The sequence below is a fragment of the Quercus suber genome, unplaced genomic scaffold (assembly GCF_002906115.3).
Source record: "Quercus suber isolate HL8 unplaced genomic scaffold, Cork oak 2.0 scaffold_227, whole genome shotgun sequence".
Classification (NCBI taxonomy): Eukaryota; Viridiplantae; Streptophyta; class Magnoliopsida; order Fagales; family Fagaceae; genus Quercus; species Quercus suber.
The window spans coordinates 241,256-260,255 of NW_027069685.1; the positions used below are offsets into that span (position 1 = coordinate 241,256).

At 34.7% G+C, this 19,000-nt stretch overlaps 1 protein-coding gene across 1 annotated transcript; it reads right to left on the reverse strand.

Annotated features, from left to right (window-relative positions):
- Window positions 1-1,159: 1,159 nt before the first annotated feature.
- LOC112027591 (DNA repair protein RAD4) lies at window positions 1,160-17,306 on the reverse strand. The gene is made up of 14 exons (XM_024060244.2): window positions 17,204-17,306; window positions 16,476-16,547; window positions 16,241-16,362; window positions 15,718-16,023; window positions 15,520-15,612; window positions 14,661-14,753; window positions 13,664-13,765; window positions 11,430-11,479; window positions 8,203-8,955; window positions 6,070-6,415; window positions 5,785-5,979; window positions 5,530-5,682; window positions 2,639-2,848; window positions 1,160-1,860 (listed from the first exon to the last, which is right to left on the reverse strand). The coding sequence occupies exons 1-14, from the start codon at window positions 17,244-17,246 to the stop codon at window positions 1,462-1,464; spliced, it is 2,937 nt and encodes a 978-aa protein (XP_023916012.1). The 5' UTR covers window positions 17,247-17,306; the 3' UTR covers window positions 1,160-1,461.
- Window positions 17,307-19,000: the final 1,694 nt, after the last annotated feature.

Sequence of the window (19,000 nt, forward strand, 5' to 3'; positions counted from 1 at the left end):
CACCCAGCAAGCCCTCCAATCCAAATGATCCAAATCCTGAAAGAAATTTGGACCATGGTGCTCAGGAACCAGGAATTATACCCCCACCAAAATTAATCCCGCCTTAATGTTTCAATTCATTCAAACACTGTAACCCATGACAAGTTATAATAGTAGTTTTCTCCAACCCCAAGATGTATCTTGAGGAATTTTGAAATTCCAAAAGCTCATCCATAAACCCATGCTACCCATATGAAACCAGCTTTAACAAACATATTCCAAATATGCTTTAAGATTGTTGTTTTATTCCAATGCCTTTACCCATTTTAACTCCAAACCCCACTCTCTTTAAGTGCACAACCAGATTCGAAGCCACTTTTGTATTGATTTTCAGCCAGAAAATATAATAATAAATAATAATAATAATAATAATAATAAAATAGCTTGTTCAGTAGATGCTACCACAATTTTGCACAGGCATGTTTATGAATTGCTAACGATGAGATCCATCTCAGCCCATCTAGCCATCTCAAATAATGCATGCAAACACCTAGAATGCTCTAGGAAGTAGGAACCTAAATCTACGGCAGATGTTACAAAAACTAAAGTAGAAACTATGATTTTTTTTTTTTTGGTTAGTAGGGAATTTGAAACTAGGTCCTCCCTATGGATGAGATTGGACAATGTCACTAAAGTTACAAGGCTTTTCAAAACCCAACCTTCCAAACAAAATTTAACTTACCAAACTATCTAAAACATGTGATACTTAATGAACGATATACAAATTTTATAACAATTATGAAAAAGGATGTAACTAAACAGAGTTTAAGAAAAATAGAGAACCAATAAATCAATATGTACTGTGGAATTTAAGGCTTAAGCCACCCATCAACTAACAGACATCGTAGACACAAGCTGAAGTACCAGTCACTTTTCAGAAATTGACTTCTCTTGCTAAAGATCATACAAATACCAAAGATGAATCCAGTTTGAGTTGTGCAAGGAAAATAATCAAGAATATGGGTCATTAGTTGCCTTCCTGGCTGTAATGTACCACACATCTTCAATGACTACAGTTTTGTACTGTTCATTTTCTATCAAGTATCAACAACCACCTCCTCCTGCATGTAAAGATGCATGAGATTTTGCAAACCATATAATGTGTTCATCCATGTAGAAATGGAGAAATGCATGTTTAAGTCATCACTACCCAAAAAGGAGAAATTTGTACAAAAAGGATCCTGTAAGTTTATGTTCTCATTTGTACTCAAAGAAAGGGGAAAACCAAGACTCTCTCATGTCCCTAGATATTTACATCATTACATGGAAGTGTAAAGATATCAATGCCTGGCTCACTGCACAACTGACAGAAATTAGACGCATAACAAAATGGCAATGCTTTATGAGATTGACTTCAGTAAGGAATCTACTTGTACATCTTCAAGCATTAAGTTAATGTAGAACAGTGTCACATCTATAGTGCTACAATTCCTCCACTTGGACTGAAAATCCACAATGACATCGCTTTGTCAGCACCAAACTCTCCTCATCAAAAGTCTGGTCCTCTGTCAAGAAAACATGCTCATGGTCTTCTGGCAGGCTAGCTTGAGCATCCAACTTGGCATGATTTATGTCTTCTGTCTTGCATACATGAGACTGCTTGCCTTCATCACCTCCACCAACTGGTGCATTTAATTTGTTATTAATATGTTGAGTGTTGGTCTCAGTGGATGTTTGTGATGACAAGCTGTCACCATAACGGTTGTTCAACCTTTGCCGAGTTATGATGGAACAAAGAAGCTGATACCACCTAGAAATAGCTTGTGCTTCACTTCGTTTCTTCTCTTCGGCCTCTCTCCTTTCTTCTTCTTCTGAGTATGCCTGGAGAACAGAAACAACAAATATTAGAAAAAAGGCCTCTCCAATAAAATTAGTTGACCAAACACACAAAAGAGGAAAAAATTAGTTGGAATTCATGGAAAAATGGAAGGATGTCAAATTTTTAGGAAAATTTAGGAAGAAAGCTTGAAGGATAATAAAGAAAAGATTTTTGGACAGTTTAAAAGATATGAGTTTATCCTCAAAAAATCATTTCTCAAAAGCCTAAACTATTAGGAAATATTGAATTTAATATCATTATTCTAACACTCCCTCTCATGTGAGAGCCACTCTCCATTAATAAGTGGGACCCAATACATGGGATTTTTAACTTTCTAAATGGAAGGCAGGGTTTGAAATCAAGACAAGCTGGCTCTGCTAACATGATAAACTACCACTTATCCCAAAAGCTTAAACTATTAGGAAACAATGAATATCCTTTAACCAATATTTTAACAAAAATAATTTTCTTTTATACCCCAAAATTTGTTGAGGATCCATAGCTAATCCCAAAAAATCTGGAATTAAGACTTTGAGCTTTGTTGTTGTATTGGTCAACCCAAAAACAAAAGTAACTATCAGTAGGTTTTAATAAACAACTTGAATGCCATCAAATATGTAAGCAAATCTGGATGAAAGAATCATGTATGCCTCAGGAATTTTACAGAAAGGGAAAGGGAAAGGAGAAAAATATTAATCACAAAAACAAATACAAGAAATTCTAAAAACTTCACACTTCTCTCAAGGGCCCTAACACATCATAAAAGTGCAATATAGTTACCTCTAAAATTGCATCCTTGAACTCAGCACACACCACAATACCATCAAAGACAGGATGCGAGTGTCCATTTCGGAATTCAAAACCAACCATGGCAGGCGCATAATCAATCTCCAATCTCTTGGCAACATAAAACACCCTCGGTAACCTCAAGTGCACAGTACCAGGTGGGAGGCACTTCTCAGACCAAACTTCCACTTGACCACGTTCATTCTGTGTCCAATAGAGAACTTAGCTGTAAGTGATAATCAAGCTTCATAAAGAGCTTGAGAACCAAACAGGAAAAAACTAGCTGGTCCATACACAAGTAGCATTTTGAAAGTAAAAAACTTAGATAACCAGATAAAAGTAGTGGGGAAGTGCGAGAATATTCTGCTACTAATTCTCCATTCTGGCATGCATATAATTTTGCCACATACAGACTAGTAGAGAATCTTGGCAAGCCAACATAAAATCTCAAACAAAATCTTCAGGCCTTAAAACTTGTTCTTTGACAAAAAACATAGGCAGCAAAGAAATATTATCTAATCAGATTTAAGATAGGAAACAGCAACATAGGAAGAGTACAAATCCCTTGCCAAATGATGATAAAAGATCAACAGAAAAATTCCAAATTAAGAATAAGAAATAAAACTACAATACTCTAGCTTGATGCAACTCAAAGAAGAAATACAGTCTTGTCAGTTGGTCATAGCCACCTATAGAATATGTTTAAAACCCAATCATGAACCTAAACAATTTTTCCTGCAGCCCTTATACAAAAACCAGGACCCATAAAGCTGAAGTAACGTGCAGGACTCATAAAGAAGGATCCCAGCCAAAAGGTGAAAACAAACAACAAAGGATAAAAGGGGGAAAACCCTATGCCACAGCTTGAAAGATAAAAGCAACTATATAATGGCCCTACTAAAAAAGGGACCAAATCCAAAAGAAACATATGCAATAAATGACGGAAAGGTGGACACCTGAGAACCCGAGAATAATAACTAATCCTGCCTATACAATATATTGAACTTACTGGGATGTGTACACTATTTATATTTCAAACCATATTCTGAAATTTAGTTATTTGCTAGCAGGTAATCTTGTTGACCATATATCACTGATTGAGCACATTTGCCACTATGTAATTGGAAAAACCTAGCCACAGCAACATATTGCCCAACATGTCATGGGATAAAATTATTCTCTAGAAAAGCTTTAACTAAATAAATGAAACAATTTTCTAGTAAAACATGCACAGAGTCCAAGTCAAAAGGGACAACCACCCAACTGAGCAATAAAACTTTCTTCTATTGTGTATACATTGTATCTAACAGGGGGAAGTAAAACAAAATTCAGAGTAGCAGCATGGTAAAAATGAAAGAGGATTTGGCACTGGCAGTAAGCATATGGGTAAGCTAATTCTAATTTGGGTAAGTGCCCGCCTCATTTTGCCCCTAGATACTAAAGGGAGTTCAACCTTAAGGATTATTATAAAAGTCAACAAAGCCATAGTTACAAACAGAGTAATATATTCACCCAATGGGATACTTCTGACGTTAAGAGTTTTTTTTTTTTTTGATAGGTAATAAAAGCTTTATTGATAGCAAAAGTGCAATGTGTTTACGATTGTAATCTCACAGCAATGCAAAAAATACAATCAAATCATATGGAAAATCTAACAGAAATAATGAAATCAGACAAGGAAATACAATGTATGAAACCCCAAATACGAGACCACTCAAATGAAGTCCTAGCTAGCGAAGTCTTCAACAGATTAATAAGTCTCTCAATGTCCTCAAAAGTTTGGGCATTGCGTTCCTTCCATACTAACCACATAAGACACACTAGTACCATATTCCAAACATTTGAAAAATAATTCCCCAACCAATTCCTCCAAGCAAAAAGAAGGGGGACAACTATACTTAGCATCACCCATTTAACCCCAAACATAAGAAAAACCTCACTCCACAAAGCATGAGCAAACTTACAGTGGAGTAAAATATGATCCACAATTTCCTCACCACACCAACATAAGCAACACCAATTAACAAGAGGCAAGTTCTTCTTAACAAGGTTTTCTATTGTAAGAATACCACCCCTAGCAGCAGTCCATAAAAAGAAAGACACCCTTTTAGGTAACTTAACACACCAATTGCTCTGCCAAGGGAAGGAAACAAAAGGGGCTTTCAATAAGGACTTATAAAAGGAGCGCACATCAAAAATACTACTACAATTCAACTGCCAAATCATAACATCATCACCCTCCCCCCTTGGAATTCTGGCAGAAACATGCTCAAAGAAAGAGTAAAATCTCCCCATTTCCCAATCATTAAATTTACGATAGAAAAGTAAGTTCCAACTCCTACCTCCCCCATCTGGTGCATATAAAACTAAAAATCATTGCCATCACATCATACACAATACATCATTAATTTTTTTTTTTTTTTTTTTTTTGATGGATATCATACACAATACATCATTAATTTATAAAATCATACTTGATGACCCAAACCCAGCCCTTACCCCCCGCCCCCTTCTTTTATTTTTTTTCCTCCAATGCAAACTTTACAAAAGTAATATGTATAATAGAAACAGCTTGCAACCCAAAAAGTAGACCATGACGATGCAAGCTTGATATCATTTTCTAAACTTTTTGATGAATCTAAGTTAGTTGTTGTAGCAAAAGCACATTTGAGTTCTTTTAATGAAATAGTGATCCATCTGAATGGCATGTCAAAGCACATCTATGTGCAATTATCTCTCCATCCAAGATAAAAGCTACGAAGCAACAATTTCATACATCAGTCAGGACCAATAGGAATTGATGATTGCATATAAATAAGAAAGAGCTGCTTCAATTTTAATGAAATGAACCAACTCCATGGGATTAAAAAATAAATAAAAATCACCTTTGGAACAATTCCATTTACAGCATGAGGCAGATTCAATGGTTCCAGTTGCCACTTCCCATAAAGTTTAACTGTTCCTTCATAATTGCCCCCACCACATTCATCATCTTCAGGAACCTGTACTTTTTGAAGCTTTGCAGAACGTTTCAACTCCTGTCCAGAGAGAAAAAATAAATAAATACATGGACTAACTTTAATAAAGAACCATAAAATCTAATAGAGTAACATGGTAGAACCCTATAACCCAGAATCAACCTTCACAGGAAGCTCATTCGCTTTAATTTGCAGCCCTTCCCGTAGCCATCTTTCTTTTGTCTTGATTGTGTGTACACAACTCCGTGGATAAACTGGATGACCAGAACAAAAGCCGAGAACTGGACCCTTTGGATGAAGTATCTGATACTTGGTAAGCCACCTTTCAATAGCATAAAGTTGATGGTTTTTATAGGCCTGCATATGGTTAAACAAAGTTTTCCATGAAGAACTAGCCATTTAGAAAGTTTACCACCATGTCAATCTAAACTTAGCAGTTCACTCTACCTGCTGGTTAGTTGGAAGAGGCTCAGTTAATGCCCTAGTTTCCAACTCCATGTCCTCAAGAGAGCTCCTGCTAGCAACAAAAGATTTGCCACTCTTTTTTGAGATTTCTAGGCCGAACTTCCCATGCAAGTTAGCACCTCCTAGAATATCATCCCTAGTTGGATTATCCAACTTTCTGGATGCTTTAACTTTCTCATGTTCAGTCAAGGCCTCAATTTGTTGCTTTTCAGTATGGACCATGCCTGCAGTGGCTCCTGCCTCTAACTCTCTCAGTGGCGCCAACACTGCATCCCACCAAATTGAATTAACTCGATGTGATCCTATCTTGTACCACTTCATACAATACCTGTAATATGCTCATTTTAGTACCACACCCAGGAATTGAGATAATTACTACCTCTTTAAGAAATTTCAGCCGTACTAAACACTATTACCAGAAATTTGAAACTATAGTCAAGCAAATAGAATAAATAAAAATAAAAAATAAAGAAAAAAAACCATAAAATGACTATTGGCATTTATAAGGTCCAAGCATTAAGTTTCCTGTCATCTAGTGTGACAAACCATTAACAGTATTCCTCATAAATTTTCATGTATTGTTTTCAGAACACTACCAACAAATACATGGAAAATAATCACCAAAAAAAACCAGAAAATGAGTTAAGACAATATGCAACAATTTACATGAGCATGTCTGGAGAGGCTATTTATTATGCTGGTCATCATATAAATAGAAAGATTCAGGCTTAAAGCACACATTGGCCAGTGAAGCATATCAAGTGCGTAAATGGATGCAGGTGCAAATAAGCAGAAACTAATATCTAATAGTGTAAAGAAAGCTCAAGAATTATCAACAATAAACGCTGGCTACTGATGTCAGATGGAACAGCAGGACATTGAGAGCCTTTGTAATTTTCAGCCAAAAAAAGTACCTCTGTAATTTATCGCAAAAATAATAATAAAAATTGTAGTTGGCAATTAAAGATGACCAAATGACCTTTGAGAGAACAAACAAAATATTCTCATGCAACTTTCTTCCATCATCTTATTAGGGCATCAAAGCTGTCTTGGTTTAGTGGTAATTACCAACCACCTTAGAAAATCGTAAGTTCAATCCTATCATTTGATAGTACACACACAAACACAAACATTCACATCCACCCTTTATTAGGATTAGTTAAAAAAATCATACATTCTTTCTAAACCATTGTCTAAGTAATTTTTTTATGTGCTAAAACACCATCTAAAGATTCTAAATTCTACCATGGCATCCATGTTCAAAAATAAGTTAGCAGAAAAAAGCCATTTTTAAAATTAATTATTTAGAGATACCTAACATTTTAGATTTATTATTCCAAAATTCAACACAAATAATAATTACCTTCATTGGCTAACAAATAAAACTTTAGTAAACATGTCAATGAAGTTAATGAAGAGACCACTACTACAAATATGTAAGTGCAGAGTTATTGTCATTTGTCAGCTTCAAGGATTTGGATTTCTGTGGTCAATTTGATAGAAGCTTGACTAAACCATCCAACTTCATTAAAAGTCACATGAGCCTTTAATAAACTAAAGGCATAGTAACAAACAGAACATAACATATAGAAATAAAAGACTTGTCCTATAATAGCTACGGGCTAAGCAAAATAAACTACTGGGCCTTCTTTGCTTTGGGCTAAGATGCTCCTGCATCGATTTGATAGGCATTATACATGGAAGATTTATTATTTTTTTCAGGATTTAACCCCAAAAGAAACACATATAGGCAAGAATAAATTCAAATTATGAATACGTATATATCTCCACATTCTACCAAAGAATCCCTAAGCTTCAGTGTGGAGATCATTTGGTAGAATATGTAGATTTACATGAACCCAAAATTTGAAGTTATCAAATTATAAAAACTTGAAATTTTTTAGGTAAAATCCTCTTTACTTTATTTATTTATTTACATATTTTTGATATATATGTGTGCGTGTGTCTTTTGCAATGATGCCATTACAAATGCCTGTTTGAAGGATAATGCAACAAGAAAGCACTGGAAGCTGATAGTATCCATAAAGGTAACAAGGCTACAACTGAATCAGAAAGTAACTGTGCATTAGAATTACAATCGTAAGATGGCGAAACCTGCGTGTCACGTCTTTGGCCCCTTGCCCAGCAAAAGCAACTACATATCTCAAAGATGTTTTGCATGCAGCAGCCATAGCTTCAACCTTCAGCTCCCCATCAATAACTGCATTGACAACATCAACATGCACCCACTTTCCAGTCAAGTTGTCACCGTTGCAGTATACTTCTGCCCAATACAAAGGAGATCCTACTTTTCTTGAGCCAACAGCAGTAGAGATCCCCTGGGAAGAAGTAGGAGATTCTTCACTTACAATTCTTTTCATTCTTTTCAGTGGAGAAGAGAAATTTGATGAGTTCAAGTCTTTCACATCTGATTCTATTTTGCTCTCCTGAGTCACAACTGCTGTTGCAGTTAGAGCCATTTCCAACTGCATCTCAAACTCAAGATCCCCTTTCCTATTCAGTCCTTGAGATTTCTTGGTAAGGCTTGCATCAGAGATATCATTTCTTGCCTCACAATGTAATGAATCTGACATTATAGCATCCAGCTCACCAGCAACAGGTGAATCTTTGGACTGAGCAATGTTATCCATACTTTTGCATGAACCCCTCTGAGAAGTTTCACAGATATTGCCACTCTCATTGCATGAAGATGATTTAACAGGAGAGACCGAAGCATGCTTTGGTTTAGCCACCATTAGTGTTGAAGTTTTAAATATCCCCTTACTCGATCTGCTTGCATCTTGAATGAAAGATTCAGACCTATCAGCTTCTGGTTTTAAGGAGGAAACATCCAAAATGGACACAAACCTGACAACAAATGTATACTTTTAATACAAGATATGCATTCATATATCCAACTCAACATGAGATATGACGCTTTCCCAGAATCTGAAACCCAGGCAATAATAGAAAAGAAATCAACCTAACAGAGAACCTTTATCATTAATCATCACTATTGAAAAGTGACTACTGCATGTCAAGAGATACAATGTCATCCTGAGCTTTACTAGGACTTACAACAGCATAGGATCTGTTTATGTCCTAAAGAAGAACATATGCTGTAACAAAGTTGAAGAAATAGTACGTAATTTTGCAGTATTTTTTTATACATAATCCCATGGCAGCAAAGTAGATGCAAAAGCAAATCTTAAAACCCAAGGGTACATCAACCAACATATTTTGATCGAGAAAATCATAAGCATAGACACCTATGGAGTTTAATAGAATATTTACTGATTCTGAGAGTCAAGCACATTGGCTGTTAACAACTAATTTGGCAGTTCATCTATGGAATTTAAAGGTGAAAAAGTCAAATTCATAATCTTTAAATGATCACATATTCACATCTTTTTCCAATTGGAAAGGTACATACTCCCATTTTGTCTTTGTTAAATTACTAATTCTCCCAAAAGCTTAAGCTATTAGGAAACGGAGAATTTAATCATTTAACCATAGTTCTAATGGTCTTAAACCCATGACTTTACCCTCTACCTAGAGAATGAGATGCCATTTTTTGAGCAAAGCTTTGACTCTAGTCTTCTACATCTACCATGTAAGAAAATGATAGATAAAACAATTAAACTCTAAGACCATCTCAATAAGGAAGCTATAGCTCCAATTATTAACCTCCTTTCCATAAACATTGTGTTTAAAATATCATTCTACTATGGCAGGGCATTTGGTTAAGGTAGAGGAACACATTTGCCATCCTGATGAATTAATCTCAAGAAGTTGCAACCATAAACGATACATTATCAATAATTATCAAAAACAAAAAATAAATAAACGAAACATTCTCAATGGGCATGAAAGGCTTTATTAAAAGTAGAGGAGAGACCTCATATACACAAGATGCGTATACAAAGTTCCCCTAAAGAAAGGCTTCTTATGCAGCTTAAGCAAAATACTTCTCAAAATATGAGAATACAAGGTGAAAACTTCATGTCTATGGCTTACTCTTATATCTTACAAACAGGGACGAAACCAGGACTTAGAGTTAGAGGGGGCAACTTTGTTGCTAACTGTGTACGAGGCTCCAATCTTTAAGTCTACTGCTTTACTACTAAGGAGTTTTATTTAAAATTTTTTAAATGGCCAAATTGTTTGTTCGGGGTAAAATAGATTGATTACGCTTAATTTTTTTAGTTTTATTATTGGTAATTTTTGTTATTGGGATTTTTTTTTTTTTTTTTTTTGTGCTTGTATATTTTGTTTAAGATTTAATCTATTAATTTTTTATGTCCTTTAAAAGGTGAAAAATGCTAAAATCACAAAAAAAATTTACAAATTGCTAATATGGTTAGTAGTTATTGATAAGTAAAAAGTGATGCAAGTGTATGAACCAATAAGAATTTGCTGTCTCAATAGTTTGTATAAACTTTGTAAAAATGTTTGTGGCTATAACATTACTCTCGAAAGAATTAATGACATTATTAAGGAGGGCAAAGTGTAATTTTATTGAACAAAATTGCTAAAATTAGTACTAATTAATATAGTAATATTTAAAAAAAAAAAATAGGGGGGGCCATTGCCCCACCTGGTCCAATAACAGTTCCGTCCCTGCTTACAAACATATTTCAATCAGCAACCAAGATTGACAACCTAAACTTAATATTATCCTTCTTATTCATGACAGTCCTTTAGTGGACAATTTCTTCATTACATAAGAAGCTTTAGGACTAAGAAATATTCGCATGAATCTCTTCTAGACAATGAGAAATTTTGAATTTTATACTATTTCATAGCCAACTTCTCACAATAGCTTCTTCAAATCAACACTAAGACAATGCATAACAAAACTATTCAAAAAATCTATACATCTTATCTCATAAAAAAAAAGGTATATATGAAAACAGGTTTGAATCAAAACAAACATGGATTATTAATTTAAGGTTCTAGGGTTATGGTAGCTTCAGTCACCTCTCAAGTTAGGTTTAAAAGCCAAAAATGCAATGAGAATTGAAAGTCAATCCTAACATAGTATTGTTATGCTCAAATGATGCTACAAGGACCCCATGTTTTGATGAACTGATCAGTTTTTTGGAGAGAAAGTGGTAGTAAATGAAATCTCATGGTAGATCAGCACAAAGGAGGTCTGATGGTCTATATATTGTTTAAGAAAAACCCTCCAGGTTCAAGCTTCCAACATCAAGAGGTTCAAAAAATAAAAGATATATTCGTACTTCAAATGCAGATATAATAAAAAAATTCTATCAACAAAATGCATTTATAATAGATAACAGGATATATTATTATCATTTTTGTTATAACAAATGCCATACCGGGTTGTAAGATTCAAAGCTCTAAATAGTGCCACAGACAATGCAACAATCTGCAAGAAAACAATGACCCTGTAACTTTTCCTTAGAGCACTAAGCAATATATGCATATTCACAGAATTTCCCTTCTCCCAACAGTGAAGTTAACCCAATCTGAATGAAATTGCTGATTCTATGGAAGGTAGAGTTTATCATATGTAAACACTTCCCTGAATATCTGAGGGCGAAGAAAACAGAAGGCTCATCCAAGAAAAGCAAAAGTGAGAATAGTTCACAACCTATTAAAATGGTTAATGATGTCTAAAATCCAAAAGCATATACACTCACTAAGGAAGAAGCAAGAAAACCGTCTCAACATTTTACCCAACTAAGTATAAAGGTAAATCAAGACAAAGAAAAGTAACATCAACACCAAAGAACTGGCTGGCAACTGGATTCTTTTCACATAAAACTTAAGTTTATATTCATATTTTTAGCCAAATTTCTATGCCACGTAATTTCTGGCTTAAGCACACTTTTTTATTTAATCACTGTTATGTGAATTGAATCTGTTACTCCTTTTCTTTTCCCCAAAAAAATGCCCTCACGTCCCCTAAACTTTTGACTGTAGCTATCACAGTCCCTAAACTTTTATTTTAGCCAAATCAGTATTTCTGCTACTCTTCCATTAAAACTAACACCCTTCACGTGGAAAACAAAATTACCAAAACCAATTTATAAATAACCGATGGAAAGAAAATTCAAAAAAAATAAAAAATAAACCCAGGCTAGATTCAGTTTTGAAAGAGACATCTCAGTATAGCTTGCTGCATCTCATAGATCCACCGCCGATCTAGGTTTTGGAGTCTCCAATCACTGGTTGAACTCGCTACCATCATTCTTGATCCCGCTGTGGGTTTAGTTTTCTGCACAAAATTTCCGTGTGTGGGTTTGTGCCTCTGTTAATGTTGTTTTTAATTTTTTTTTTTTTTTTTTCTCACCACTTTTCTGGGCATTGAATATGGTTTGGAAGTGTTAAAGAATATGGAAGATAGGATTTGGGTTTGGGGTTGGGTCGGAGTTGCTAGGGTACCACCTTCTAAACAAGTTTTTTGTTTAATCATATAAATAACAAAGGTTCAATTTTAATCAGGGGTGGTTAATTTTAAATGAATGGTGGATTTACTTTTTTTTTTTTTTTTTGATAAGTAAGAAGAGAATATTACTGATAAAAGAATAGCAAGAGAAACACAAAGAGTTCACGGTAGTGAACAAAGGAAAAAAAGAAACAAAAAGACAGAAGCAGCCCCTAATCTATTCTAATAGATGAAAGAAAATCCAAAAGGGTAGAACAATCCGAATAACCCCAACATTGAGACCAATCAAAGAGGGTCCGCTGGCAATACTTAGCTACATTATTTGCAGTATAAGATTTGTAGTACAAGGACTAAGCTACATTATTTTCTGTGAAATTTTTTATAAGCTGAACCCAGCAAAGCGGGGAAAAAAAAAGGTATTTTTTTGGTGTGTTGTGCTTACCAACATGAAAAGCTTTAGAACTCTGGTGATGGATGTCAAGCGAAGGTAACTATGGAAGGCAATCACTCTCTCTTCTCTCATAAGTTTTTTGTGAATTGATTTTGGTAATTTTGTTTTCCACATGAGGCCATTAGTTATCCTAACAGTAGAGTAACAGAAGTACTTATTTGGCAGATGCGTCACATTCAAGGAGCAAATCAGCTAAAATAAAAGTTTAGGGGGTATGATGGCCACTACCCTAAAGTTCAGAGGGTGTCAAGGCATTTTTCCCTTTCTTTTCCTCCCGCCCCCCTCCCCTATTTATTGGATAATCACAAGAATTTGCATATGACAAATCAATAATCTGTTCTTCACCAAGAATGCATTCAAATAAATTAATTGATGTGATCTAGCTCTCAAATTGGATACAAAGATACTCTCAGCATATATTGGCCCTTTTTCCAGAATTAATTTACATGTGTGATATTATACATTTTTTTTAATTAAATTCAAAAACCTCAAGACATATTTAATTGCACTATGCTCAAGGACATGAATTTGCAAGAAAATATAGTATAGTATTTTCTAGCAACGGTAACTAATTTAGTCCTATAAAGGCACTTGATAAACTCCAGGTCTTTATCAATACTAGTTTACATCTAACAGAGGAAAACAAATCTATATAGGACAAGCCAACAGAGTCTTCAAAAAGATTTAGTCATAAGAGATTAAGAAGCTACCTCCTCTGGAGTCCCTTCATGAGTTTCAAGAGCAAAGGCCAAAGCCAAAGGAAATGACCTCTCTGCATTGGTTGAGCTTTTAACATGGAAGCTATTTTGAAACTGCAAGTTTTATATAAAGGCATTAAAGAAGATCGAACAAGTGACATGTCACAAAAAAACTACAACTCAAGACAGCATCTACAAATAACCCCAACAGTGATTTCAGATGGTTTTAGCTTGCCTATCCATGGTTTAAATAGTATCACTTCTGAGGTTCTATTTATTATGCTTCCATAATCCGGTTCATGATCCAGACATCAAAAAAGAGAGGGGAAAAGTGACATTTCACTATGCTAGATAGGGGTAAAAGTGACATTTGCTTTTATATATCTCTCTTTCTCTCCTAAGACTATGTTTCTCTCCTGGCTTAGCCATGGCCAATAGCATCTTTCATAAGCTGTCCTCTACTTCTGCCAATTTTCAGAATTGAGTGATTGTGTGTGTGTGTGAATCCATTTGGTTGCCAAAAAATACAAATTTTAATGATAAACAATAACAACCAAACCTTAGTCCCAAATTTTTGGGAACGGTTATGAATCTTCAATAGATTAGTCAGGGTTAGCCACAAGTATTATCATAGTGAGATTTCTTAAGCTACATCCCATTGCCACAAAGGCTACCATGCTTGCCTCTCAAGATAATCGTAAATGCTGTCTTGTCAAACGCTATGTTGAATTTTAATTGTTGATTTCTATTATTGGGTATGCAGTTCTTTGATTCACACATGAAAAGTTTATTTGGGAGGTCATTACGTTATGCTTTTTCATAACCTTAAATGGGTTTCCTTTTCTGGGTGTCATGAAATGCTACTTTGAATATACATCTTTTTACTTATCAAAAAAAATGAAATGCTACTTTTTAATCCAGGGGTAGGCAAGGGGAAACCACTCCAAACCATAGATGGTTTATTTTTTTGGTAATCATCCCAACATATAATAATTGAACAAAAGCATACCCAAAGAACAAGGGGACACAAAGCATCTGCAGTAAGTTCTGTGACCTTTGCTATGTTCAGCAAGTGTGGAGGTAGAAGAGACAGTAAAGAAGCCTGCCACAATAATCAGATTTATTCATAAATAACAAGTAGTGTCTCATTCCTTCCATTTCCATGACCACTGAATGAAAAAAGATAAGGGAACTAATAATCTAATATTTTAAGAGAGATAGAGAGTGAATAACAAGAATTTTGTTCAAAGCAACAAGATTTCTTCAGTATACTAGGTGTATATAAAAGATCTCCTAAAGATTACTAGCAAAACAGAACTGCTGAACAAAGAAGTAGTACTTTCTGCTTCTAAATAGTAAACCCTTGACAAAATAAGTACTGATCCAAAAAGTAAACAGATTAACAAGAAAGCGAAGTAAAAATGATAGACAATAGACAATTTTTTTTTCCCTGTTCTTTCTATAAGTATTATAGTTTACAGACACTAGGAAAACCAATAAAAAGTATTATAGACACTAGAAAAAACTAACATGCATTATTTGAAATAACCAGCCTTTAAAGCCAAACTATTGTCTCGACCCCTTATAAACAGAGGCTTTGGTTTCAACCATGAGAGCAGTAAGTTAGGGAAGTGGAAAGCTACCCTCAACAATGCAACATAAAGTGACCTCTGATGCAAAATAATAATACAACAACAATTAGTGTAGGAAATCAAAAACATGGTCCTTGTCAAGTTGTAATAATAACATAATTATAGTAGTTTGACAAACACCATTTATGCAGATGACAATAGACTTCTGAGTGAAGCTTAATGATGGCTATAACTATAAAAATGCTGAGTTAATCATTAGAATTAACAAGAAACAACCTGAATAAGAGGATCATCACAAGCTCTGTCAACTAATCTGCCACGTGCAAGCATACAAAGCAAATGAACCTTATGCACAAGCTCTGCCAATTCCTGCACGAGAGGGGAGGACAGAATATATTTTAAGTAGGAGAAAGCTTTCATGAGAAAAATTCCATGCCCAGTACTCTAATGTTATTTTAAAAATGCATAATCCACCTTATCCTCGGCAGAAGCTCGACGAACAGGTTTCCTTACACCAGAATTTGATGTCTCACTAAATTCAATTGTAACTGGAAGATTGCATGTGGAATCTGAAATGGGTATTGAACCATCTTCCCAGTCCGAGTCATTCAATTCTTCCTGATTTTCTGAGAGGAATTGCTGTAAATTTCCCTCATCAACTTTCTTTTCGTGGGCGGTCTTTCCCATTGGATCCTTACTACAACCTTCAGCCTCTGAAATATTCCACTGGGCCCCTGAATCCACATCTAATTTATCATCTCTTTTTGGCCCACCCTCTGTCTGAAATTAAAATAAAGTAATGCAGAAAGAATAAAACGGATATCAAATTTTACACAGAAAGAACATTCAATTTCTGTAATGACTCCAAACTGGGCAAACAGAAAATCAAACTCCATAGAACAAAGATGCATCATGCACACTCACTAGGCCAAAGTTCCATATGGCATAATATCATAATGCTACTACTTGTCGAAACATAAAAGTTAACAGGACCAACCATGCCAATTGAATCATGCTGGCTCAGGTTGTTGTAATGTTTCTCTTTCCCGGAAGAGTCACGCTTCTTGGCATGTCTAAGAAGTCTGCCAACAGCCTCCCTTGATATGTCAGCAAGTGTTCCTGAAATCAAGTAAAAATACCGATTACACTTTAATGACATAGAATGCTATCTCAACCTTTACCTGAGACTCATTACACCTAAACTAACAGAAGATTTAAGGAGTTAAATATACCACTGTCATCATGCGACTCTAAACAGCTTCTGTTTCCTGATTCCGGTAGAGCTTTTTTAGCATTGTCCCTACCTGCCCAAAGCACACGAACAATTACGTAACAAACTGACTGTATAAAGAGGCAAAACAAATATTTTGAGAGTGTACATAACTCTCAATGTGTATGCTGCTGCCATTCCTTAAAATCCATATCTTTAACCCAAAAAAAAAAATTTACTTTAGTTTCTCGTGTTTCATGCTATCAGTATTATAAATTCAAATTTGCAGTTTCTCTACCTTCCCCACATATATTCTCAGACACCATATATGGTACTAACTTCAAAAATACACACACTCAATAACACCATAAAGCAATCTCAATCAAACCCAGAAGTTTTAATCACTTTGGCAAACTACTGCATTCTCTTAAGCTCAAATTAACTTCTAAATACAAGCAATGCACCTCATTTGGTTGCCTAGAAAGTGTAGGAAACCAAAAAAACGAACTTCACAAATCTCAAATTCTTAATTTTAGGAGAACCCAGATGGCCAGCAACCAAGAGACCATAATTCAAGAATTTTCCACAAGTGAAGTGGGCTCTCTTCACAATCTGGGAACCAAACAAACATTAAACATACAATATATGTAAATTTCTTCTTCTTTTTTCCCCTCTATTTTATTAGAAAAACAAACAGAACCCAGAAAACAAAACGAGGAAATAGTTAAAGGTTGAAAGGACATGAAGTACCAGAAGATTGTTTCTGCCGCTTGGACTCGTTCCTGGTTCGCATTTTTTACAAAATTGTTGAAGTTGGAGAGACAGAGAGAGAGAGAAATGCGCGCCTATTAACTGTAATGCACAATTTATATTAGTCCAAATTTTTATATTTTTTATTTTGGTAAAAAGTTCAAAATTATTTTCTCTTTTTTAAATAGAAGTTGTTGTGAAATTATGGAAATATATATAAAACAAAGTGAAAGAAACAAAAAATATATATTGATAAACTCTTATATTCAAGTAGTCATCTACAATTCTTTTGATCTCTCTTAGACGTGTACAATAATAGTAAAGAAATCTTACATATATATAGTAACTTAGAATGCTTGTAGATTTTAGGGATAAGGTTATAATAATGAGTACAATTATGAACATACATCTCTCCTGTAGGCTTTACACATTTCAGTCTTTACACATCCCAAATAACATTTTCATTACCCAAACTTTACACATTCCAAACAGACTTTATTTCTAACACTCCCCCTTTGATGACCACTTTCTAAAAATATGTCTCGTTAAAACCTTACAAAAAAAAAAAAAAAACCCTGTGGGAAAAAAAATTTGGGTAAGGAAAAATAGTACAATATTCTTATATATCTTCTAGTGCCTTAGGATTGCCTCATTAAAACCTTGCAAAGGAAAACCCAATGGGAAAAAATCTTAGCGAAGGAAAAAGAGTACAACCAGCACACATCTTTTAGAAATTTTACTCCCCCTCATGAGTATATCAAATATCCTTAAGTCGACGCATTCCAATGTTGTTCACCATCTTCTTAAAATTCATAGTTGGTAATGGCTTGTGAACATATCGACCAAATTATCACATGATCGTATTTGCTTAACATCAATATCACCATTCTTCTGGAGCTCATGTGTATAAAAGAATTTTGGTGCAATATGCTTGTTTCTATCACCCTTGATATATCATCCCCTAATTTGAGTGATACAAGTGGTATTATCTTCGTATAATATCATTGGACTTTTTATGATTGATGATAATCCACAGTTGTCACGAATATGTTGAATTACCGATCTCAACCAAATACATTCACGACTTGCTTCATGAATTACGATAATCTCTGCGTGATTTGAGAAAGTAGCAGAAATTGTTTGCTTAACAGATCTCCATGAAATAGCAGTATTTCCATAAGTAAATAAATTTCCTGTTTGTGATCGGCCTTTGTGTAGATCAGAAAGATAACTTGCATCAGCATATCCAACTAACTGTGGTTTTGATCCATTTGGATAAAATAATCCCAAGTCAGTAGTCCCACGAAGATAACGTAAAATATGTTTAATTCCATTCCAATATCTTTGAGTTGGTGCAGAACTATATCTTGCTAGTAAGTTAAATGCAAATGCTATATCAAGTCATGTGTAATTTGCAAGATACATCAAAGCACCAATTGCATTAAGATATGGTACTTCAGGACCAAGAGTTTCTTCATCATTTTCTTATGGTCGAAACAGATCTTTCTTGACATCAAGTGACTGACCCACCATTGGAGTGCTCAAAGGATGAACTTTATCCATGTAAAATTGTTTCAAGACTTTTTCTGTGTACATTGATTGATGAACAAGAATTCCATTTGGAAGATGTTCAATTTGTAGGCCAAGACAAAATTTTGTTTTACCAAGATCTTTCATCTCAAATTCATTCTTTAAACAATTTGCTGTTTTTGTTAACTCTTCTGGAGTCCCTACAAGATTTAAATCATCAACATGTACTGCAACAATAGCAAATCTAGATTCTGATTTTTTGATAAA

Excerpts from the sequence above, each read along its gene's own strand:
- LOC112027591 (XM_024060244.2), bottom strand. The coding sequence starts at position 17,246 with ATGCGAACCAGGAACGAGTCCAAGCGGCAGAAACAATCTTCTG. Across the intron at positions 16,024-16,240 it reads AGCATGATTCAATTGGCATG|ACAGAGGGTGGGCCAAAAAG; the intron begins GTTGGTCCTGTT and ends TTTTAATTTCAG. Across the intron at positions 15,613-15,717 it reads GAGCTTCTGCCGAGGATAAG|GAATTGGCAGAGCTTGTGCA; the intron begins GTGGATTATGCA and ends CCTCTCGTGCAG.